Here is a 20,071-nt window from a genome sequence, read left to right as displayed (position 1 = left end):
GGTGGGGGGAAACTAACGAGGAGAGAAAACGATGAAAACAGTAGGATATATGGTTTTTGGCCAACTTTGGACTCAATTTTCTTTGTTTCTAGGGCATGGATTCCACCTCTATTTATAGGGGGTGGAAGAGGAACATTTTGTCTTTACTGATGTCAAATATTTGCTCTTGATTTGATCTGAAATGATCTCAACTGTTGGTTCAAAGTTGTCATCATGAACTGTCAAAATTGGATGCTAAAGGTTAGTCGGGTTGGCAACTTTAGGGCGGGACCGCGTTAGCTATAGGGACAATTGGTCGGCGTGACCTACTCTAGGGTGTAGTACAATGTCAGCCCATCATGGTGGTGTATTTTTGGTTCAATTTGGTTAAGAGATGAAACATTAAATGTACCTAAAAAGTAGTTATCCAGATAGCTTTTTCGGGTCAAAGACGAAGACAATGAACAGTAACCAAACGACATGTCATCTGGTTTTTTTTTTACTGTTTACAAATGGTGCCGTTTTGGACCTTAAATTAGGGATTTTGGCCAAAATTCAATTTGGTCATCTATCTCTTAATTTCTTTCAATTAACCTCGCATTGACCCTAAACTTTTGATTTAATGCAATTTTACCCTGAAACAAATTTCAAAATCAGAGATGGCGACCTAGGCCCCGTTTGTTTGCTGAAAAATAATTTCTTTTTGGAAAGTGAATTTCGGAGAAAGTATTTTCCGATGTTTGGTAGTGTAATGGAAAATAAGTTGGAAAACACTTTCCAGTGTTTGGTTATGTCATGGAAAATGAGCTGGAAAATAACTTATTAATGTTCTATTTTTTTAAAATTTATTAAAATAATAAGGAACAAATCTTACAAATTAAAAAGTTGAATGAGAATGAAATTGAAAAAAAATATAATTTCATAAATTATCTCAAATAAAATAAATAATAATCAAAATAATAGAGATCAAATAAAAAATTAAAAAATTAAAAGATGAAGAAATTAAAATAATAATAATTAACATTTCATAAATTATTTCAAATAAAATAAGTAACAATCAAAAGAATGAGGACCAAATTTGATAGATAAAAAATTTCAATTAAAAAATGATAAGGAAAAAGCAAAATAAAAATGAGGACCAAAGTTAATATAAAAATTAAATTCTAAGGGATGAAATTGAAAAACAAATATTCAAAACAATATATATATATATATATATATATATATATATATATATAGCAATCAAAAGTTTGAGGACCAAATTTGATATAATCGGCAAATAATATGACATTTCTAAATTTTTCACAACTTCCGGAAAGTGTTTTTCGCCCAAAATAAAAGGAAAACACTTTCCTGGAAACCAAGCCAAATTTTTCTTTGACTAGAAAGTGTTTTTCGTTGACCGGAAAGTGTTTTCCGTTGACCAACTTTTCTAATAGCAAATAAACATAGAAAAGTTTGGAAAGTTTCGAGAAACAAACGCCCCTAGAGCTTGACCAAAATGCTATGGCATTGGTTTGTTGCCTTTCCGTGGATACCTGCTCTTCATACGGGTGCATTCTCAACTGGATTATGCTTATGGGTAGAGGTGTACTTTATTCTCTTGCACAGTTTGCTGAATCTGATATAGGTTGTTTCTAATTCCACCTTCATTATAATTGCAGGCGTATGGCTACTTGAAAATTTGCTCTTGTTTGAAGCATTCGGCGTCTATTTGCTTGTTTTTGGATTGGCCCTTAAGTCCACTGCATTTATTCATACAGACTGCTGCCATGCGTGATGTTTCAGCCACTATGTAGTGCTGGTTTTGCTGGATGGATCGGGGCTGCTCTTGTGCTTGTTGAGTGTTTCATCTAACTATATCAATCTATTTCAGTTTTCCTTGGCAGTATAGAAACTGATAGATGATCTACTAGGTTCACCAGCCCACATCAGGCCAGATACTTAAATCCTAGTTTACCATGGACTGTGATCCTTGATACCTAAACTTCTTAGAAATTTGTGAAGGCTGGATAGAAAGAACAAAAAGGTGATCTCCTGCTTCTGGACAAGAAAAAACCACAGGGCAGTCTCTCAACTTCTCCAGTTGTTGTCAGATCACATAACTGACAAGTTCAAATGATCAACAAGAATCTTCCTTAAGTTCATCACATAATGTTTGCTTTTACAGAGACTTGAGAATGGCTGACAAATATTGTATACGCGTCGATAATAGTCAGCAGCAATGTATATGTTTTCCTCAGTGCAGGAAAAAACCAAGATCCACATCATTCTGAAGGCATTTTGCTGCCTTGAACTTGATTGCATACAGCCTATCATAAAATTTTGCCCCAGGCTTCAGAAAAGAGAAACAATTCAAGAACTTTTCCATATTATACATGCAAACAATGAGCTCTTTATTGAAGGTTGATTACATGAATTTAGTTGCAGATATTTCTTCGCAGTAACGTGTAATGCATCAATACCGTCCCCATGATCCTGGTTAAAGCATGTTCATTTTCCTCGCCCAAGCTGACATGCGCTATGAGTGACTAACTGGAGACAACCAGACCCAAGTGGACCAAACTGTCTCGAATTGAATTACATTGCTGGTAAGCTTGAAATGGATGAATAATATACATAGGAACATATCCCGCAACTAAGAGATACCATTAGTATAAATAAACTTCATAAACTCAGGAAAGATGGTATCCAATCTTATTGAACATCTTGCAAGTTAAAACTCCTGTGACAAGATGGGATAGTTCTATTATTATTACGACAACAAAAAAAAAGGTAAAATAAACTAGTTCACACATTAGCCATCGGCTGGGATAATTCAACTGCAAAGAAAAGATCAACTAGTGTCCAGGACACTTATTTAATATGGATAGTGCAACGTGCTACAGGAGCCAAGAATCATTTTTTCTTGGCAATGAACAGGCCCCATCGCTGCTCGCCAGATGAACTCCTGATCAGCTTTGCCTTCCATCCACCAACTATATCATTATAGTCTTCCTGGAATCGATAATGATCAAGAGGAGTGTATAAAATCAGATGTATAAAATTAAAGAAAAATCAACCAAGACTTCCGGACTAAAGAATGCAGTAAACTCACTTCAGAGAAGTCATGGATAAATTCATCCTTCTCCTTTTCTATAGCTTTTAATTCCCTTAGCAGAACTTGGTTGAACTGAGGCAGAAATAATAAATTAGGTTAAATTTAAAAGGCCAAAAGAGCACAGAAAAAATAAAAAAGGATACAAGATTATGGTTGATTTGTGCAGCACCTGATCAGTTCGGTCTTCTGCAATGACCTCATCAAAACCAGCATCCCTAAGCATCTGTAGATCATCAATAACAAGATAGACATTTTTAGGATTTGGAACCAAAAACCACAATGTCAGGCAATGACAAACTATTTTAGATGCAAACAGACCTGGCCATATGCTTTCACATCATGAAGATCATATCCTCTCTGTTTAATGTACTCTGCAAATTCTGGTGATGGAGTTCCAGCACACTTGCAGTAATCACTGATAAGTACTTTACCTCCAGGCTTCAGCCACTTGAAGAAAGATCTAAATAATGCAGGTTTGTCCTGAAACATGGTAGTCCATTAAGTAAAAATAAATAAGGATGGGATTGTACAGTCAAATAGACAGCTTCTGACAACACAGCTAGTTAAGCACCATGTGAAAATTGTAATGGATTTCTCATATCACAGGTAATATAAAAAGCTTCAACATAAATCAGCTTTTTGCAGGTCAAAAAGCTTCTATTTTTCAAGAACAAAGATAATGGAGTGGAAAAATTATTTCCAGGAAACAGCACTCAATGCAGCACCACAAACTGACCAATACCAACAAAACAGAACGAAACCTATGCACTACCAAGGAAAGACAACTCTCCAAACTCAATATATCAAAACCTAATTGGCAGAAACATCTGAGAACTTACTTGAATGTGCAAAATGGTGTCCCGGCTGTAGATAACATCAAAAGTATTGTCAGGATATGTCTTCGTAGTGCAATCAGCAACTTCAAACTCAACAGAGCATTTGAGTCCAATGGCACGTTCGAGAGCAAATGAAATCATATTTACGGAGAGGTCAATGCCTACAACCTCCACTTCAAAGTTCTCAGCCATGTAAAAGTCACCTCCCCCAATCCCACAGCCAACATCTAGGACTTTCTGGCCAGGCTTAAGATCCAGCTTTTCCACAAATTCTTTAGTTGTCTCTGCTCAGATACAAATATTCATTTAGAAACGGTAATGCAGAAATAGGAATAAGAGATCATTGCACTAATCTGATAAATCTTTTAATATTGATAAAGAACATGTGCAAGGAAGAATTCCTGGTCTTTGAAAAATAAAGTGTAATAGACAATTAAGAGAGTTCCCAGAAACTTAAGATATTTACATTGGTCTTCTCAATAAATGAAGGGATAAATAAAGTGCAAATAATAGAAGCATGTTGTCTATTCAAGTTCTTGGCTTTCAGGTTGCAAATTCAAACTTAGTTTCCTTGTGACATTATGGGCATGAATGCATTAGTGGAAAAGGGCTATAAGGGAATACAAAGGTAGCATACCCATTCCTCCTGTGCTCACAAAACCTTGACCAAAGACGCGCTCATAACGTAATATGCCATTAGATTTATATTGGACATTATCTAAGAATCGCTGGAACCCCTTATCATCATTTGAACTGACTTTCTGCCATATCCAACAAATCTGCACCGACAAAGCAAAACATCTTGTCAATTAACCCATTTAATTATGCCTCAAAGGAAACCAAAAGGATCCAGTTTTATTGCCTGATTCTGGTTCTTTTTGTTTTTCACATAAGCTGAAATGCATTTGCAGCCAATTAGAGAAAGCTCAAAAGAATTTCCAGACCCATCAAATGTATGGCATTCTTTAAACACCTGCAATACAATATAAATAGGTATCAGGTACTTTAAAAAATAAATTACCATCACATATTATATAGTTCTACCAATTCATTTTTGTGTGCATTAATCAATCCCAAGAAAATGGAATGATGCATAGATGTATAATGTTTTATCCAAGTATTCATAATTAGTCTTTCAAAACTTGATGAAGATCTTGATAGTTATTGCTTAAAACCTAGATGTTAACTGTAAAATGATCTTCCATGTGGCAGTAACCCTGCATTATGATTCATGAATCACATATAATTTTGGAACAGCAGGCGTGATGAATCATCCATCATTCATTTTCCTCCTGAAACTAAGAATCGTATTGATTCAAGAAACATTCCAATCTGACTGGTGTTATCAAACCCATGTGTCCAACCAGAATGACCTATATCAAATCATTTAACACAGCCCAAGTTTGGGTCCAATCATCAATCAAATCCAATTTTCACATGCTAGATAGATTTATGCTATATGCTGACATGGCACTAAAATTCCATTTTAGAGTGATTATTTAACACTGAAAATAAAATGATATCCAGCCACCAAACCATATTATAACAGATATAAATATAATTTTCTAGTTTATCACACATTCAGATAATAAAAGAGCCCTTTCAAGGAATAATTTGAACAAGAAGCAAACCTTTGTGTAGAATCTGGGTTCACGGTAGTGGGTTGGGTTGTATTTTCGCTTGGAATCTCCAGATTGATGAAAACAAGACTCTCTAAAGAAAATGAACCCCCCAACCTTTAGCCATTTGACCATCCTTTCAACCAGATTCTCCACCTGCAATCCATGTTAAGAATATACAAGAGATAAAGACACCATCAGAGTGCAGAAAAAGAAAGTACTAGAGATCACTAACTTTCAAGCACAAAGAATACACCAGATACTTAGTAAGCATGGATTAGGTTAGGCATACAAAAGCTATGACACAGAAATGCAGCATTAGAACAACGAAAATTGTGTGCCAACAGAACCAACCCAGTAGATCATTTGCCAAAAAAAAAAGTAGCGCTGCAGGGACACTCTGATACTAAGTAAGTAGAAATTGAAGCAATGGACCAGTACAACTTCGAAAACATCTTGGAAATCTAACTAGATACTTCTTCTACCTGCAGGTTTTGGGTTCCATCCAATCATGGAATGGGTGGTTAGGATTTAAAGAAAATGAGAAGGCTGCCCTATTTTGTAGTCCAAGACCCAATGAACCTTACGACCAACCAACATTAAAAAAAAATGGAAAGGAAAGGGAAGGAAACATTTATATCACCACTTTTAAAACTAAAAAGGTCAGATCTTACTGTTGATATGTAATGATTATCTGCATTAGGAGTACCATTTTAGTTGCAAAAGGTCAATAAGAAGATATTTGCATTCTATTATCTCCATAATATACAAGGGTGGAGGAGTGTTACATATTTATGGTCCCAGAAGAGCAAGGTCTGGTAAAAGAAGATTTGGAAGCATTTCTCATAATTGTTTTAAAACAAACAGTTGAAGGCATCGAGAAAATAAAAGGCCAGGGAAAAATCACATGATATTTATGGGCATTTCACTTAAAGACAAAATGTAGGACTGGCACCAACAGTTCATCCCGGAAGAAAGGACTCATTGAGCCGGGATCACTAACTAATATTAATCTAATACTAACTAATCCTAATCTAATACTAATAGAATAGAAAAGAACTGTCTTTTCTGTATACTTTCCCCGGTTCCGTTGCTACCGCGTGCCTTACGCAATCAATCGGATCATATAGATATCCTTTCAACACAACATAAGTCATTGAAAGGATCTCGGAGACCCACCAAAGCACGAAAGCCAGGATCTTTTAGAAATGGATTCCTATTCGAAGAGTGCATAACCGCATGGATAAGCTCACACTAACCCGTCAATTTGGGATCCAATTCAGGATTTTCCTTGGGAGGTGTCGGGAAGGAATTGGAATGTAATAATATCGATTCATACAGATAGAGAAGAAAAGGTTCTCTATTGATTCAGTTAATTCAATAGCCTTTTTCATTGCTTTGCGAAATGAAACTCGATTCTTTAATTGTCCGGCTATAAATTCTGCAACATTCGGGTGCATGTAAGGGTTTTCAATTCTTGTAATAGAAATGTTGAGTTTTCGGTTCATACAATTAAGTTCTTTTTGTACATTTAACTATAATTCTTTGATCCTTTTAGGTTTACCTTCTGTTAAAAATTTTGGGAATCCTAAATAGATTATAACTTGAATCACATCAATTCGTTTTTGAATCTCTATATGTCCAATTCCTTCAACACCAGAAGAAATTTTCATATTTTTTTGTACATAATTTTTGATACAATTTCTTATTTTTTGATCTTCTTGCAGACCCTCAAAAAAAAAATTTGGTTGTGCAAACCAAAGAGAATAATGATCTTGGGTTGTACCAAGTCTGAAACCAAGTGGATTTATTTTTTGTCCCATAATCCCCCACTAGTATATATATATCATCAAATGTCATGTGTGTACTTAGTTTTAATTGATGCAACAACAGTCATAATCATACCAAGCTTTCATCAAATGTATGTGACAGACTCCAATAAGATCATCAAAGCACTGACCACTGATTCCAAGAAGCCTTAAGATGAATTACTAACAAATCTGTAAGCAAAACAACAATTAAGCAAGACAAGCAGGAATAAGGATCAAGTCTGTTCACCTCCTTGTCGGAAAGATACATGAGAAGCCAATTTGAGAATATCAAATCCACTGATCCCTCTGAAAAATTCAGATCTGGGGATGTCACATCAGCGCACATAAACTTGACATTCTTATAGTGTCCATTAATATTTTCATTCTGCAAACAGAAGATTCGACAGATGGGAAAAAAAATCAGATAAAACTCAAACAGAAATATTGCAAAAAACATTAGACGCCCAGTTCAGCAAAGCACAAACAAAAAGCTCTTTGTGAATATGGAGGACCGCAGTCACCTTTTTTATGGCACTCTCAATGAAGTCCAGAGCCACAACTTGGCTGGCCTTCTGTGCCAATTCCCCAGTGAAGCGGCCAATACCAGCTCCAAGTTCCAAAACTGTTTTTCCTTCATATGGTGGAAGCAGAGAAAGTATCTCAGGTCTTTCTTCCTTGTCAAGTTCAGATGCTTTGGAGTCAAGCATCATCGCATTCACACTCAAATCAGAAATGTTATCCATCCAATACTTCTTTTGAATCTCGCGTTCTTCCACTATCAAACCCACAAACAAAAACCCAATATAAGTCCAATCTCAACACAATGCACGCACATATACACCTACAATATCCTAAAAAAGGAGTTCCAAAGACAGAAAGACTAACAAAGAAATCGGATAAAATAAAAAGAAGTGATTCTTGAAAAAACATTAGAAAAAGAAGAAGGGCATTTTACCATGAGCAGCCATTGTTGAAAGGAACTTTGTTGAACAAGGCAGAGAGATAATGAAGAAAAGGAAGGGGATCTCTCTCAAAAAGAAAAGATTTTGAAAGGAGATGATGGTGATGAAAACGCTAACTACCAACCCTCAACGGCAATGCGAGATCTTGAAAAGCTCCTGGATCTACGGTTACAAGCCCTGCCTTTCTGCTGCATCACCACCTATTTGCTCTGCAATCAAACTCTCTCTCTCTCGCTCAGGATACTCTGTTTGGGATGTGCTGATACCTAGGTATGTGTGGGCTTTTATAGAGATAAACGGTGAAGAGGTGGCTGCCTCCTCCTTGCCCCCTTTTTTTTCCGAGTTAACTGCATGTTTAATTTTTTATTTATTTATTATCGTATTATACCGCTACTATACTATTTTGGTATTTCTTTATTACAGTATTATACCGCTACTATAACTATTTTAGTATCTCACCTACCACAGTCATTTTTTTTTGTCGGTTTTTTTATATCTGCTTTTCTAATGATGTGTTATTATCAAATATAAAATAAAAAAAATCTTTTATGTGATTATAAAATATGTAATCATTTTATACATAATTGTGAAATCACATCTTAATTTTATTTATTTAAAAGAATAAATTTTTTTGAATATTCACATCAAAATTTAAATTTGAAAAGTTAATAATTTGATAATTAATAATTATTTTTTATGATTTCGACAGAGATTATTTTTTAAAATATTTTTTATTTAAAAATATATTAAAATAATATTTTTTTATTTTTTAAATTTATTTCTGAAATTATCATATCAAAATAATTTAAAAATATAAAAAAATAATTTAAACATAAAAAATTGAGGACCACTTCTTCAGAATCTATACCAAAATAGGATTATTTTTTCTTCGAGATCGAAGCAAATCTGGCAGTGGTATGGTTTCACGTGAGCCTATGGTCACTTGCCACGTGAATTCGATGGCCCACCTTCCATCAATTATTTTTCTATTCTGTTTCCTTTTGTCGCTATATTACTGCTGTTAAAGATTCAACATAAGGCGACGATTTGTTACTGTGCGTTGCCGCCATTTTTGTACTGTATGTATATGACTCATCTTTTTCTCATGAAATTTGGGGTCACGGGACTTTGATTTTATTTCCTTTTATTTCTTAAAATTATACTTGGATATATTGTTATTGAATTTAATTCATTTTCCAAAACAGTATTTTTTTATAAAAAATATAACTTAGAAAAATATGCAGAGACCATTACTTTGAATAAATAAAAAACAAATTTCAATATTTTTCATAAATTTGTTGTTTTGTAGAACTAATATGACATCAACATCTCATTAAGTAAAAATTAGAGATGATAATTAAAAAAATATGTGTCTCATGAAATATTTCATTAACTTTGAAATAAAATCATTTTAATTTTTTTTCATGATGATAATTTTTCTATTAATGTATTTCTTATTTATCTTAGAAAACAATATATTTTTAATTGGAATTATTTTTCTTGTTTTAAAAAATATTTTATAAATTTTAAAATAAGTTAGCAAAAAATATCAAAATAGTATGTCCATATTTGAAAGATAAGAAGGTTATAAGTGTGATAAAATTATGTTCATAATCCATTTAATTTTTTTTTAAAAAAAACACATATTTCAATTGAATTTTAATAAATAATTTATTATTAGTAATATTCAGATACATAATTATTAAAAATTAAATTATTAAGATTTAAATAAAAATCTATAATATTATTTTGAAAACTATGTTAAAACTGAACAATAAGTGAATCTGGTAAAAAAGCTTTGAAGTGTAAAAAAAATAAAGAAAAAGAGAGCGAAGGGTTAGCCTCAAGGCCTAGCCCACCTATAATAGACTAATCAAACAATGTGAGTCATTACTTACCATTGATGTCATTAGTGTCAATAATATGACAAACTAACCAAATAATATCGTTCATCAATAACCACTAATGGCATTAGTCTCCATACCCTAACAGACTAATCAAATAATATCGGTAGTCGGTAACCATCGGTTAGTCTCCACTTAGTGATAGACTAATTAAGCATTACTCTTAAACCTCACATATCAAGTTCTCCGCATGTTTCTTAGTAACAGACCCAACACATCATTCCACTTCAACTAAAATCATATTCATCATAACACCTTACATATCTCTTTGGGTTATCCTAACTTAAAACCCTTCATACTTACCTCACAATTTACCCAATATCTTATTATATTTACATTTATACAATTCCTCTATCTCAAATCAAAATATAAATCATAATATTGTATTTTTATTATCCATTCTTTTATATATAGTCACTTGTTCAACCAAATATAATACTATCCATTCAAAATGATCATTTTTACTACCAAATACAATATTACCTATTCAAAAAGCCCAATTTTGGACTACTAAGTGAGATATTTCACTCCCGGAATTCAATGTTCATATTATAAATACACAATTTCACTTCATCATATATACATACATTTTGATTTTATAAATTAGTGTTTTTTTCCACTTCCACTAACATACCAAGTCTATACCATTTCAATTACACCTTTTATCATCATGTTTCAACCTTTCACATTAAACACCCATATAAATCTTGTCTTCTAATATATCGTATCATAACTAATGCATACTTTGCATTTCTCAATATTCATTAACTTGTTCTTTTCACAGCACGATTATTTCATTATTAGGCCGAACCCGGTTCCAAGTGACGTCATAGTTTCCTTTCAAACTTTCTTTCACAATTCACACCTTACCTATTATTTTTTCATGTCTAAGAACATAATACTACACCGAAAGCCTCTTTCTAATCAATCCAACACATTAAAGCTTGACTTACATAAAGCAAATTCAACATAACATATTTAAAAATTTAATTAATCCTTAAAAAAGGTTTTTTTTTTTTACCTCTTTTAGCAAAACAAAAATCAAAGGTTTTGAACCAAGTCAGTCTATTATTTCTCATTTTTCTCTAAGATTTCCTTCTTTTTCTGTCCAAGAAAAACTTTCTCTCTCTTTTTCTCACAAACCCTAGCTAAAAATCCCTTCATTTTTCTCTTTTCTTCTATTATCTCAATTAATCCCTTCATTTTAATGAATTTCCTAAGGAAATTTTGAGAAAAATGAAGGAGAGAAGCTTTCTCTCTCTAAAAACATCCATCGCTGCTGGAAATAGCCTTTAAAGGATGATTTTATATTTATTCACAATTTTCCCTTTATTTAATGTTCGTTGTATTTTTCGCGTAAACTACCCAGCTTCCAACCTAAGTTGCAAAGTCTTTCCAAACTTCAATTGATCTAAAATCTAAAATCCCAACATAAGGTAGTATAACATATCAGGAGACTCTATGCAAAATCTCAGCCCGATCTGACAGTCAAATTGAAAGTTATACATGATAGCGTAAAATTTATCAGTTTGTGATTTTTCATTAAAAATCTAAATTTTCTTGTTCAATCCTTATATAAATAATACGAATTAGACCTTAAAGTATATTTATTTTATATTTTTAAATGAATTTTTTTTAGGTAGAGCCTCGAACAAGGGAAACTCTACCAAGATTCTACTAAAATAAATAGGATAATCCTTTATATGTTATGGACGAAATTGAATGATGGTATATATAGAAAAAAAATAATTTACCTTGTTTTTCATGCGTATACATGTTGGGAGTTATATTGAGTGATAAAAAAATATATGGTATTACATAACTAATCTCTCTACTATATGTACTACAACCCCTCTAAATCTCCAACAAATTACCTATTAAGTGAAAGTACTTAATGTTGTTGTTCTAATTATACAACAACAACAACAACAAACAACAACTTTGTACCCTTCCACTTCCTCAAAGAGAAATATAAAACCTAACACCATTGCATGCACCACTGGATGCGTATATATAACTCTAGTTCCTTAAAGGAATAATATAGAATGACGTGCAAACATATAGGCATGAGAACAATCATATTACAACCCTTCAAAGGAGCTGCTCCTACAATGAAGAGCACTCATCAACAAGTTCTAGCCACATGAGTGGATATCACAATCGATCTCCCTTTGAGTCTCACTCGTGTATTCCTCACTAAAAAGATCCTGATGCAAGATAAGATAAATGATTGTATGAGTTATTGAGAATGAACAATATCCCCTATAAGTGGAAGATTTTCTATTTTATCATTAAGTTCTACACACTCGTCTCTCTAAAGATAAGATATGGGATTGAAATTTAATGTCTAATTTAATTGGACTAAATTACTTAAATTATGAATTAATTGGATTAAATTTGTAAACTCCCAGCTAAAAATAAAATAATAAATAAATTTAAGCCGTAAATAAAAAATGGATTAAATTAAGATTTAGAAAAATTAAATTATTATGTCAAAAGTAAAATTGAAATAGACATAAAACCAATATGACATTAAAAGGGGGGGGTTCATATTAAGCTTAAGGAGGGGTAAAAAGGTAAATTAACCTAGAAAAAGCATAAAAAGAGGGTGAGTTTTCTTTTCTTCAACTCGATAGCTGTAAACAAAAAGGGAAAGAGAGGAAAATTTCATTTTTTTCACCAAAATTCTTAAAGAAACCAAGAGAAAATCAAGGGATTTAGGGAGGAATTGAGGGAAATACATACACACACCTCTAAACACCTAATTAAGAAGGAAAGATAAGTAAAATAATCAAAGGAGAAGGGTTGCACAGTCACGGTAGCAAGGAAAAAAAGAGAATTTAGAAAAATTTTGATAGGTTGATATTTAAAGACTTGAATAATGTCTCGGAAGGGGTTCCAAACTTACTCTAGCAATTTCATTCAATTCAAATAACATTTGAGATAGAAATCATGAATTTTAGGTTAGGGTTTATAGAAAAGTTTTAGGGAAAATACAAATTGACTATGATTTGATCAAGTTTGGTTAGATTAGGTTATGTTGGATGTTAAATTTAGTGGAATTAATGAAGAAAAACATAATTTATTTTGCATGTAATTGAGTTGTTGGGTTCATGATAAAGAAAAACCCAAGTGGCTGACCAAAAAGAAAAGTTAGGTTCATGATGTATAATTGCATGTAATTGAGTGAAATTGTTGTATACTAATATATTTTATGTGGGGAAATATTTTCCAAAAGATTTGAATGATAATTTGAATTTTTGATTGAAATGTCGTAGTGTAATAAATTTTTTTGTTAATATAAATGTTGCATAGATTGATTTTAGATGCTTGAATAAAATATAAATAAGCATGAAGAGTTTTAGGGAATTGGAATTAATGATATATATATATATATATATATATATATATATATATATATATAGACACACACACACACACACACAAATAGGATGTTTTATTGATTATAAGATTCATGGATGAAACATGTGACAACTTTGTCCCTTGATTTCTAGGGAAATTTTAGACATGAAAATGATGAAATTTAAAATTTATCTCTTAATAAAGTTATAGCTAGGGATGTTAATTTTTCAATGAAATGGATCTTGCATAAATTGGAGTTATAAACCTCTATATATGGAATAAAAATCAAAGAAAGGTCTAAACCGAGAGTAGTAGGACATATTCCACATGTTGTTGTAATTGTGATTTTAGAAGTTTATATGCTAGAAATGGGTTTAGTGTTTTTCATTAAAGTTGTAGAAAAAATATTTTAGTTCTCCAAAGAAAAAAACCATGCACACAACTAAATTACTAGTCTATCATAAAGATGACTCCTTACGAAGCTTTATATAGTATAACATGTTGGATCCCTGTTTGCTGAGAAGAAATTAGGGATAAGAAGTTGATGAGATTGGAATTGGTATAAATCACTTTAGAAAAGATAAAAAAATATAAGTGACGAGATAAAGGTTGTCCAGGACTAGCAGAAAAATTATGCAGTTATTAGAAGAAGACCTTTTAAGTTTAATGTTAGAGATATGATGTATTTAAAAGGCTGCTCCTTGGAAGCAAGTTTAATGTTAGAGATATGATGTATTTAAAAGGCTGCTTCTTGGAAGCAAGTTTAATGTTAGAGATATGATGTATTTAAAGGGTTGCTCCTTGGAAGCATACGTTACAATTTAGTCTAAAAGGAAAACTAAAACCAAGATATATTGGACCTTTTGAAGTGATGAAAAGAATTGGACATGTGGCATATAAATTAGCCTTACCTCCATATTTAGCTAAGATATATGATTTATTTCATGTTTCGTTGCTACGAAAGGCTGATATAAACCCCTCTAGAGTATTACCGCAAGTTTCGTGGGAAGTTAAAAAAGACTTGACTATGGATGTAAAACCTATAAGGATTCTAGATCAAAGTGAGAAAGAGTTAAGGAATAAGAAGATTCCTATGGTGAAAGTGATATGGAAGAGTCCTCAAGTCGAGGACACTTGGGAAAGAGCGTTAGAAATGAAAGTAAATACAAAGAATTATTCGAGAAAACAAGTATGGGAATTTAAAATTTCAAGGATGAATTTTTCTTAAAAGAGGGAAGAATGTAAACTCCCGACTAAATTTAAAACAATAAATAAATTTAAACCCAAAATAAAAATTAGGTTAAATTAAGAATTTAGAAAATTAAATTATTATGTCAAAAGTGAAATTGAAAATGACAAAAAAAAACAGTATGACATAAAAAAAGGGGGATTTATATTATGTTTAAGGAGGGGGAAAATGATAAATTACCCTAGAAAAGAGTATAAAATGAGGGGATTTTCTTATCTTCAACCCGACAACTATAAACAAAAAGGAAAGAGGAAAATTTCAATTTTTCACCAAAATTCTTAAAGAAACCAAGAGAAAATCAAGGGATTTCGGGAGGAATTAAAGGAAACACATACACGCACCTCTAAACACCTAATTATGAAGGAAAGAGAAGCAAAATAATCAAAGGCGAAGGGTTGCACAATCACGACAACAAGGAAAAAAAAAGGATTCAGAATAACATCTAGAAAGGAGTTCTAGATCTACCTTAGCAATTTCATGCAATTAGAATAATATTTGAGGTAGAAATCATGAATTTTAGGTTAGGGTTTATAGAAACCTTTTGGGGAAAATACAAATTGACTATGAATTGATCAAATTTGGTTAAATTATATTGTGTTGGGTATTAAATTTAGTGGAATTGATGAAGAAAAACATAAGGTTATTAAAAACCCAAGTGACCAGCCAAAGAGGAAAGTTAGGTTCATGATGTATAATTGCATGAAATTGAGTGAAATTATTTTGAAATAATGTATTGTATGTGGGGGAATGATTTTTAAAAGAATTGAATTATAATTTGAACTATTGATTGAAATGTCGTAGCGTAATTGAAAATTTCATTAGTATAAATATTGCATAGATTAATTTTAGATGCTTGAATAAAATGTAAATAAACATGGAAAGTTTTAGAGAATTAGAATGAATTATATCACAACATATATAAGAAAAAATACTTCTCTTGAAAGAAAAAAAAATACATAAAAGATGTTTATTATACATAAAACTAAAAGGTGTGGGGAAATCATTGTTTCCCTACACCCAAATGCACTGTGGATTACAACAGTAATCCACCGTGCATTCCTCTTTTTTTTTTTCACATTTGTTTTTGCAATTTTTCATTTTTTTCCAACTTTCTCTTTTTTTTTCATTTTTTTTATGTTTCTTTTTTCTTTTTTTTTTCCAAAATTACTTTCCTTTTTTTTTTTCCAACTTTCCTTTTTTTTTTCCCCTTTTTTTCATTTATTTTTTTATTTTTTTTCAAAATTATCTTTGTTGATTTTACTTTTTAAATATTGAGTTGGTTAAAAATTTTGCTTTGTAATTTTTTTCCTTTAAAATACTGTGGATCGCTACGGTGTTTTCCCACATAGTTTTTCTATTTTATTTTTTTATTTTTCAAAATTATATTTGTCGATTTTTTTTATATTGAGCTGATTGAGAATTTAGTTTTGTAATTTTTTTCTTTAAAACATTGTTGATTGCTACAGTGTTTCTCCGCATAGTTTTGTTTTTGTTTTTGTTTTTTTATGATTTTCTTCTAAATTATCTTTTTTATTTTATTTTTTAATATTGAGTTGGTTAAAAATTACAGTTACAATATGTGAGGAAAGCACTGTAACTTTCCTCGCAAATTACTGTGGATTGCTACAGTGTTTTTTCCCATATGGTTTTTTTTTCTGTTTTGTTATGTTTTTCCCTAAAGTTGTCTTTGTCAATTTTATTTTTTAAATATTAAGCTGGTTAAGAATTGTAATTACGAGTAAATACAAGTTTTTCCTCACATGGTTTTTTTCCAGTTTCTTTCGTGTTTTCTTTTTTTGTAATATTTTTTTCCAAAATTATCTTCGTCGATTTTTTTTTTAATATTGAGTTGGTTAGAATTTAACTTTGTAATAGACCTTAATCATGTGGGGAAAGCACTGTAGCTTTCCTCACAAAACATTGTTGAGAATTACAATTACAAGTCCTTACAAATAAGGATAAATCATATGGGAAAGCACTGTAGTTTTCATCACAAAACATTGTGAATTGCTACAGTGTTTCCAACATGATTTTTTTCTCTTTTTTTGGTGTTTTTTTTGTTATTTGTTTTTCTAAAATTGTCTCTGTCGATTTGATTTTTTTAATATTGAGCTGATTAAGAATTTAACTTTGTAATTTTTTTCTTTAAAACACTATGAATTGTTGCAGTGTTTTTCCATATGATTTTTTTATGATTTTTTCCAAAATTATCTTTGTCCATTTTTTTTTAATATCGAGTTGGTTAAGAATTATAATTACAATAAAGCTAAATCATATGGGGAAAACATTGTAGCTTTTCTCACAAAATATTATGGATTGCTACAGTATTTCTCTAAATGGTTTTTTATTTTATTTTATTGGGGAAAACACTGTAGTTTTTCTCACAAAACATTGTCAATTGCTACAACGTTTTTCCTCATGGGTTTTTTTCCTTTCAAAATTATTTTTGTTGGTTTTTTTTAATATTAAGTTGGTAGAGAATTTAGCTTTGTATTTAGCTTTGTATTTTTTTTTTGTTTTTTTATTAACAGAAAAGCTAAATCATGTGGCGAAAACACTGTATATTTCCTCCCAAAACACCGTGGATTGTTACAAATTATTTTGTTCAGTCTCTAAGTTTTAATCACCAACACAACTGTTTTTTCCGTCATGAAATATTTTGCTCCATCATATCTTTAGTTTCTATTATTTATTTAGCGCTAGTTTATAATTATAATACTATCAAATATATTTGTTTTATAAGCTCGCAGTAGCGCGTGGAGATGCCATCTTATTCTTTATAAAATTCATGGACGAAACACATGAAAACATCCATGAGGTCAGATCTTATTGTCGATATGTAATGATTATCCGCATTAGGAGTACCATTTTCGTTGCAAAAGGTCAATAAGAAGATATTTGCATTCTATTATCTCCATAATTTACAAGGGTGAAGGAGTGTTACCTTTTTTATGGTCCCAGAAGAGCAACGTCTTGTAAAAGAAGATTTGGAAGCATTTCTCATAATTGTTTTAAAACAAACAGTTGAAGGCATCGAGAAAATAAAAGGCCAGGGAAAAATCACATGATATTTATGAGCATTTCACTTAAAGATTGATGCAACAACAGTCATAATCATACCAAGCTTTCATCAAATGTTTGTGGCAGACTCCAATAAGATCATCAAAGCACTGACCACTGATTCCAAGAAGCCTTAAGATGAATTACTAACAAATCTGTAAGCAAATCAACAATTAAGCAAGACAAGCCGGAATAAGGATCAAGTCTGTTCACCTCCTTGTCGGAAAGATACATGAGAAGCCAATTTGAGAATATCAAATCCACCGATCCCTCTGAAAAATTCAGATCTGGGGATTTCACATCAGCGCACATAAACTTGACATTCTTATAGTGTCCATTAATATTTTCATTCTGCAAACAGAAGATTCGACAGATGGGAAAAAAAATCAGATAAAACTCAAACAGAAATATTGCAAAAAACATTAGACGCCCAGTTCAGCAAAGCACAAACAAAAAGCTCTTTGTGAATATGGAGGACCGCAGTCACCTTTTTTATGGCACTCTCAATGAAGTCCAGAGCCACAACTTGGCTGGCCTTCTGTGCCAATTCCCCAGTGAAGCGGCCAATACCAGCTCCAAGTTCCAAAACTGTTTTTCCTTCATAGGGTGGAAGCAGAGAAAGTATCTCAGGTCTTTCTTCCTTGTCAAGTTCAGATGCTTTGGAGTCAAGCATCATCGCATTCACACTCAAATCAGAAATGTTATCCATCCAATATTTCTTTTGAATCTCGCGTTCTTCCACTATGAAACCCACAAACAAAAACCAATATAAGTCCAATCTCAACACAATGCACGCACATATACACCTACAATATCCAAAAAAACGAGTGCCAAAGACAGAAAGAGTAACAAAGAAATCAGATAAAATAAAAGGAAGTGATTCTTGAAAAACATTAGAAAAAGAAGAAGGGCATTTTACCATGAGCAGCCTTGTTGAAAGGAACTTTGTTGAACAAGGCAGAGAGATAATGAAGAAAAGGAAGGGGGTTCTCTCTTTGAGTGTTCTCTCTCAAAAAGAAATGATTTTGAAAGGAGATGATGGTGATGAAAACGCTAACTACCAACCCTCAACGGCAATGCGAGATCTTGAAAAGCTCCTGGATCTACGGTTACAAGCCCTGCCTTTCTGCTGCATCCATCACCACCTAGACCATGTTTGTTTCCCGGAATTCACTTTCCGGGAAATCACTTTCCAAACTTTCCTGTGTTTGTTTGCTATTAGGAAAGTTGGTCAACGGAAAACACTTTCCGGTCAACGGAGAACACTTTCTAGTCAACGAAGAACACTTTCCGGTCAACGGAAAACACTTTCCGGTCAACGAAAAACACTTTCGAGTCAAAGAAAAATTTGGTTTAGTTTCCAGGAAAGTGTTTTCCCTTTGGCTGTGTTTGTTTTCCGGAAAGTGGTTTCCGGGAAACCACTTTCCAAACTTTCCTGTGTTTGTTTGCCATTAGAAAAGTTGGTCAACGGAAAACACTTTCCAGTCAAAGGAAAATTTGGCTTGGTTTTCAGGAAAGTGTTTTCCTGAAAAATTTGGGCGGAAAACACTTTCCGGAAGTTGTGAAAAATTTAGAAATGTCATTATTTGCTGATTATATTAAATTTGATCCTCAAACTTTTGATTGCTATATATAATTTGTTTTGTATATTTATTTTTCAATTCCATCTCTTAAAATTTAATTTTTATATTAATTTTGGTCCTTATTTTTATAATTGCTATTTGCTTTTTCCTTATCATTTTTTTATTGAAATTTTTTATCTATCAAATTTGGTCCTTATTCTTTTGATTGTTACTTATTTTATTTGAAATAATTTATGAAATGTTAATTATTATTATTTTAATTTATTCACCTTTTATTTTTTTTAATTTTTTAGATTTGATCTCTATTATTTTGATTATTATTTATTTTATTTGAGATAATTTATGAAATTATATTTTTTTTCAATTTCATTCTCATTCAACTTTTTAATTTGTAAGATTTGTTCCTTATTATTTTAATAAACTTGAGAAAAATAAAATATTAATAAGTTATTTTCCAGCTCATTTTCCATGACATAACCAAACACTGGAAAGTGTTTTCCAACTTATTTTCCATTACACTACCAAACATCGGAAAATACTTTCCCGGAATTCACTTTCTCCGGAATTCACTTTCCAAAAGAAAACTACTTTCCAGCAAACAAACG

At 31.8% G+C, this 20,071-nt stretch overlaps 1 protein-coding gene across 5 annotated transcripts; it reads right to left on the bottom strand.

Moving 5' to 3' along the window:
• Window positions 1-2,651: 2,651 nt before the first annotated feature.
• Window positions 2,652-18,999, bottom strand: LOC7486728 (phosphomethylethanolamine N-methyltransferase). Of its 5 annotated transcripts, none has more exons than XM_006376658.3 (11): window positions 18,803-18,999; window positions 18,371-18,624; window positions 18,097-18,234; window positions 5,547-5,690; window positions 4,778-4,888; window positions 4,553-4,694; window positions 3,919-4,199; window positions 3,398-3,559; window positions 3,249-3,302; window positions 3,077-3,151; window positions 2,652-2,976 (listed from the first exon to the last, which is right to left on the bottom strand). In XM_006376658.3, exons 2-11 carry the CDS (start codon window positions 18,590-18,592, stop codon window positions 2,878-2,880), a joined length of 1,428 nt encoding a protein of 475 aa, XP_006376720.2. In that variant the 5' UTR covers window positions 18,593-18,624; window positions 18,803-18,999; the 3' UTR covers window positions 2,652-2,877. The 5 variants fall into 5 exon arrangements, with proteins under 5 accessions (XP_006376720.2, XP_052301812.1, XP_052301815.1 ...); XM_052445852.1 differs by lacking the exon at window positions 18,097-18,234 and adding an exon at window positions 7,593-7,730 and having other exon boundaries at window positions 18,803-18,996; XM_052445855.1 differs by having other exon boundaries at window positions 18,371-18,689; window positions 18,803-18,852.
• Between the last annotated feature and the right edge of the window lie 1,072 nt (window positions 19,000-20,071).

The sequence above is a fragment of the Populus trichocarpa genome, chromosome 12, assembly GCF_000002775.5.
Source record: "Populus trichocarpa isolate Nisqually-1 chromosome 12, P.trichocarpa_v4.1, whole genome shotgun sequence".
NCBI lineage: Eukaryota > Viridiplantae > Streptophyta > Magnoliopsida > Malpighiales > Salicaceae > Populus > Populus trichocarpa.
Note: the sequence above shows the minus strand (reverse complement) of the source record. Positions and strands in the feature narration are given on the sequence as shown.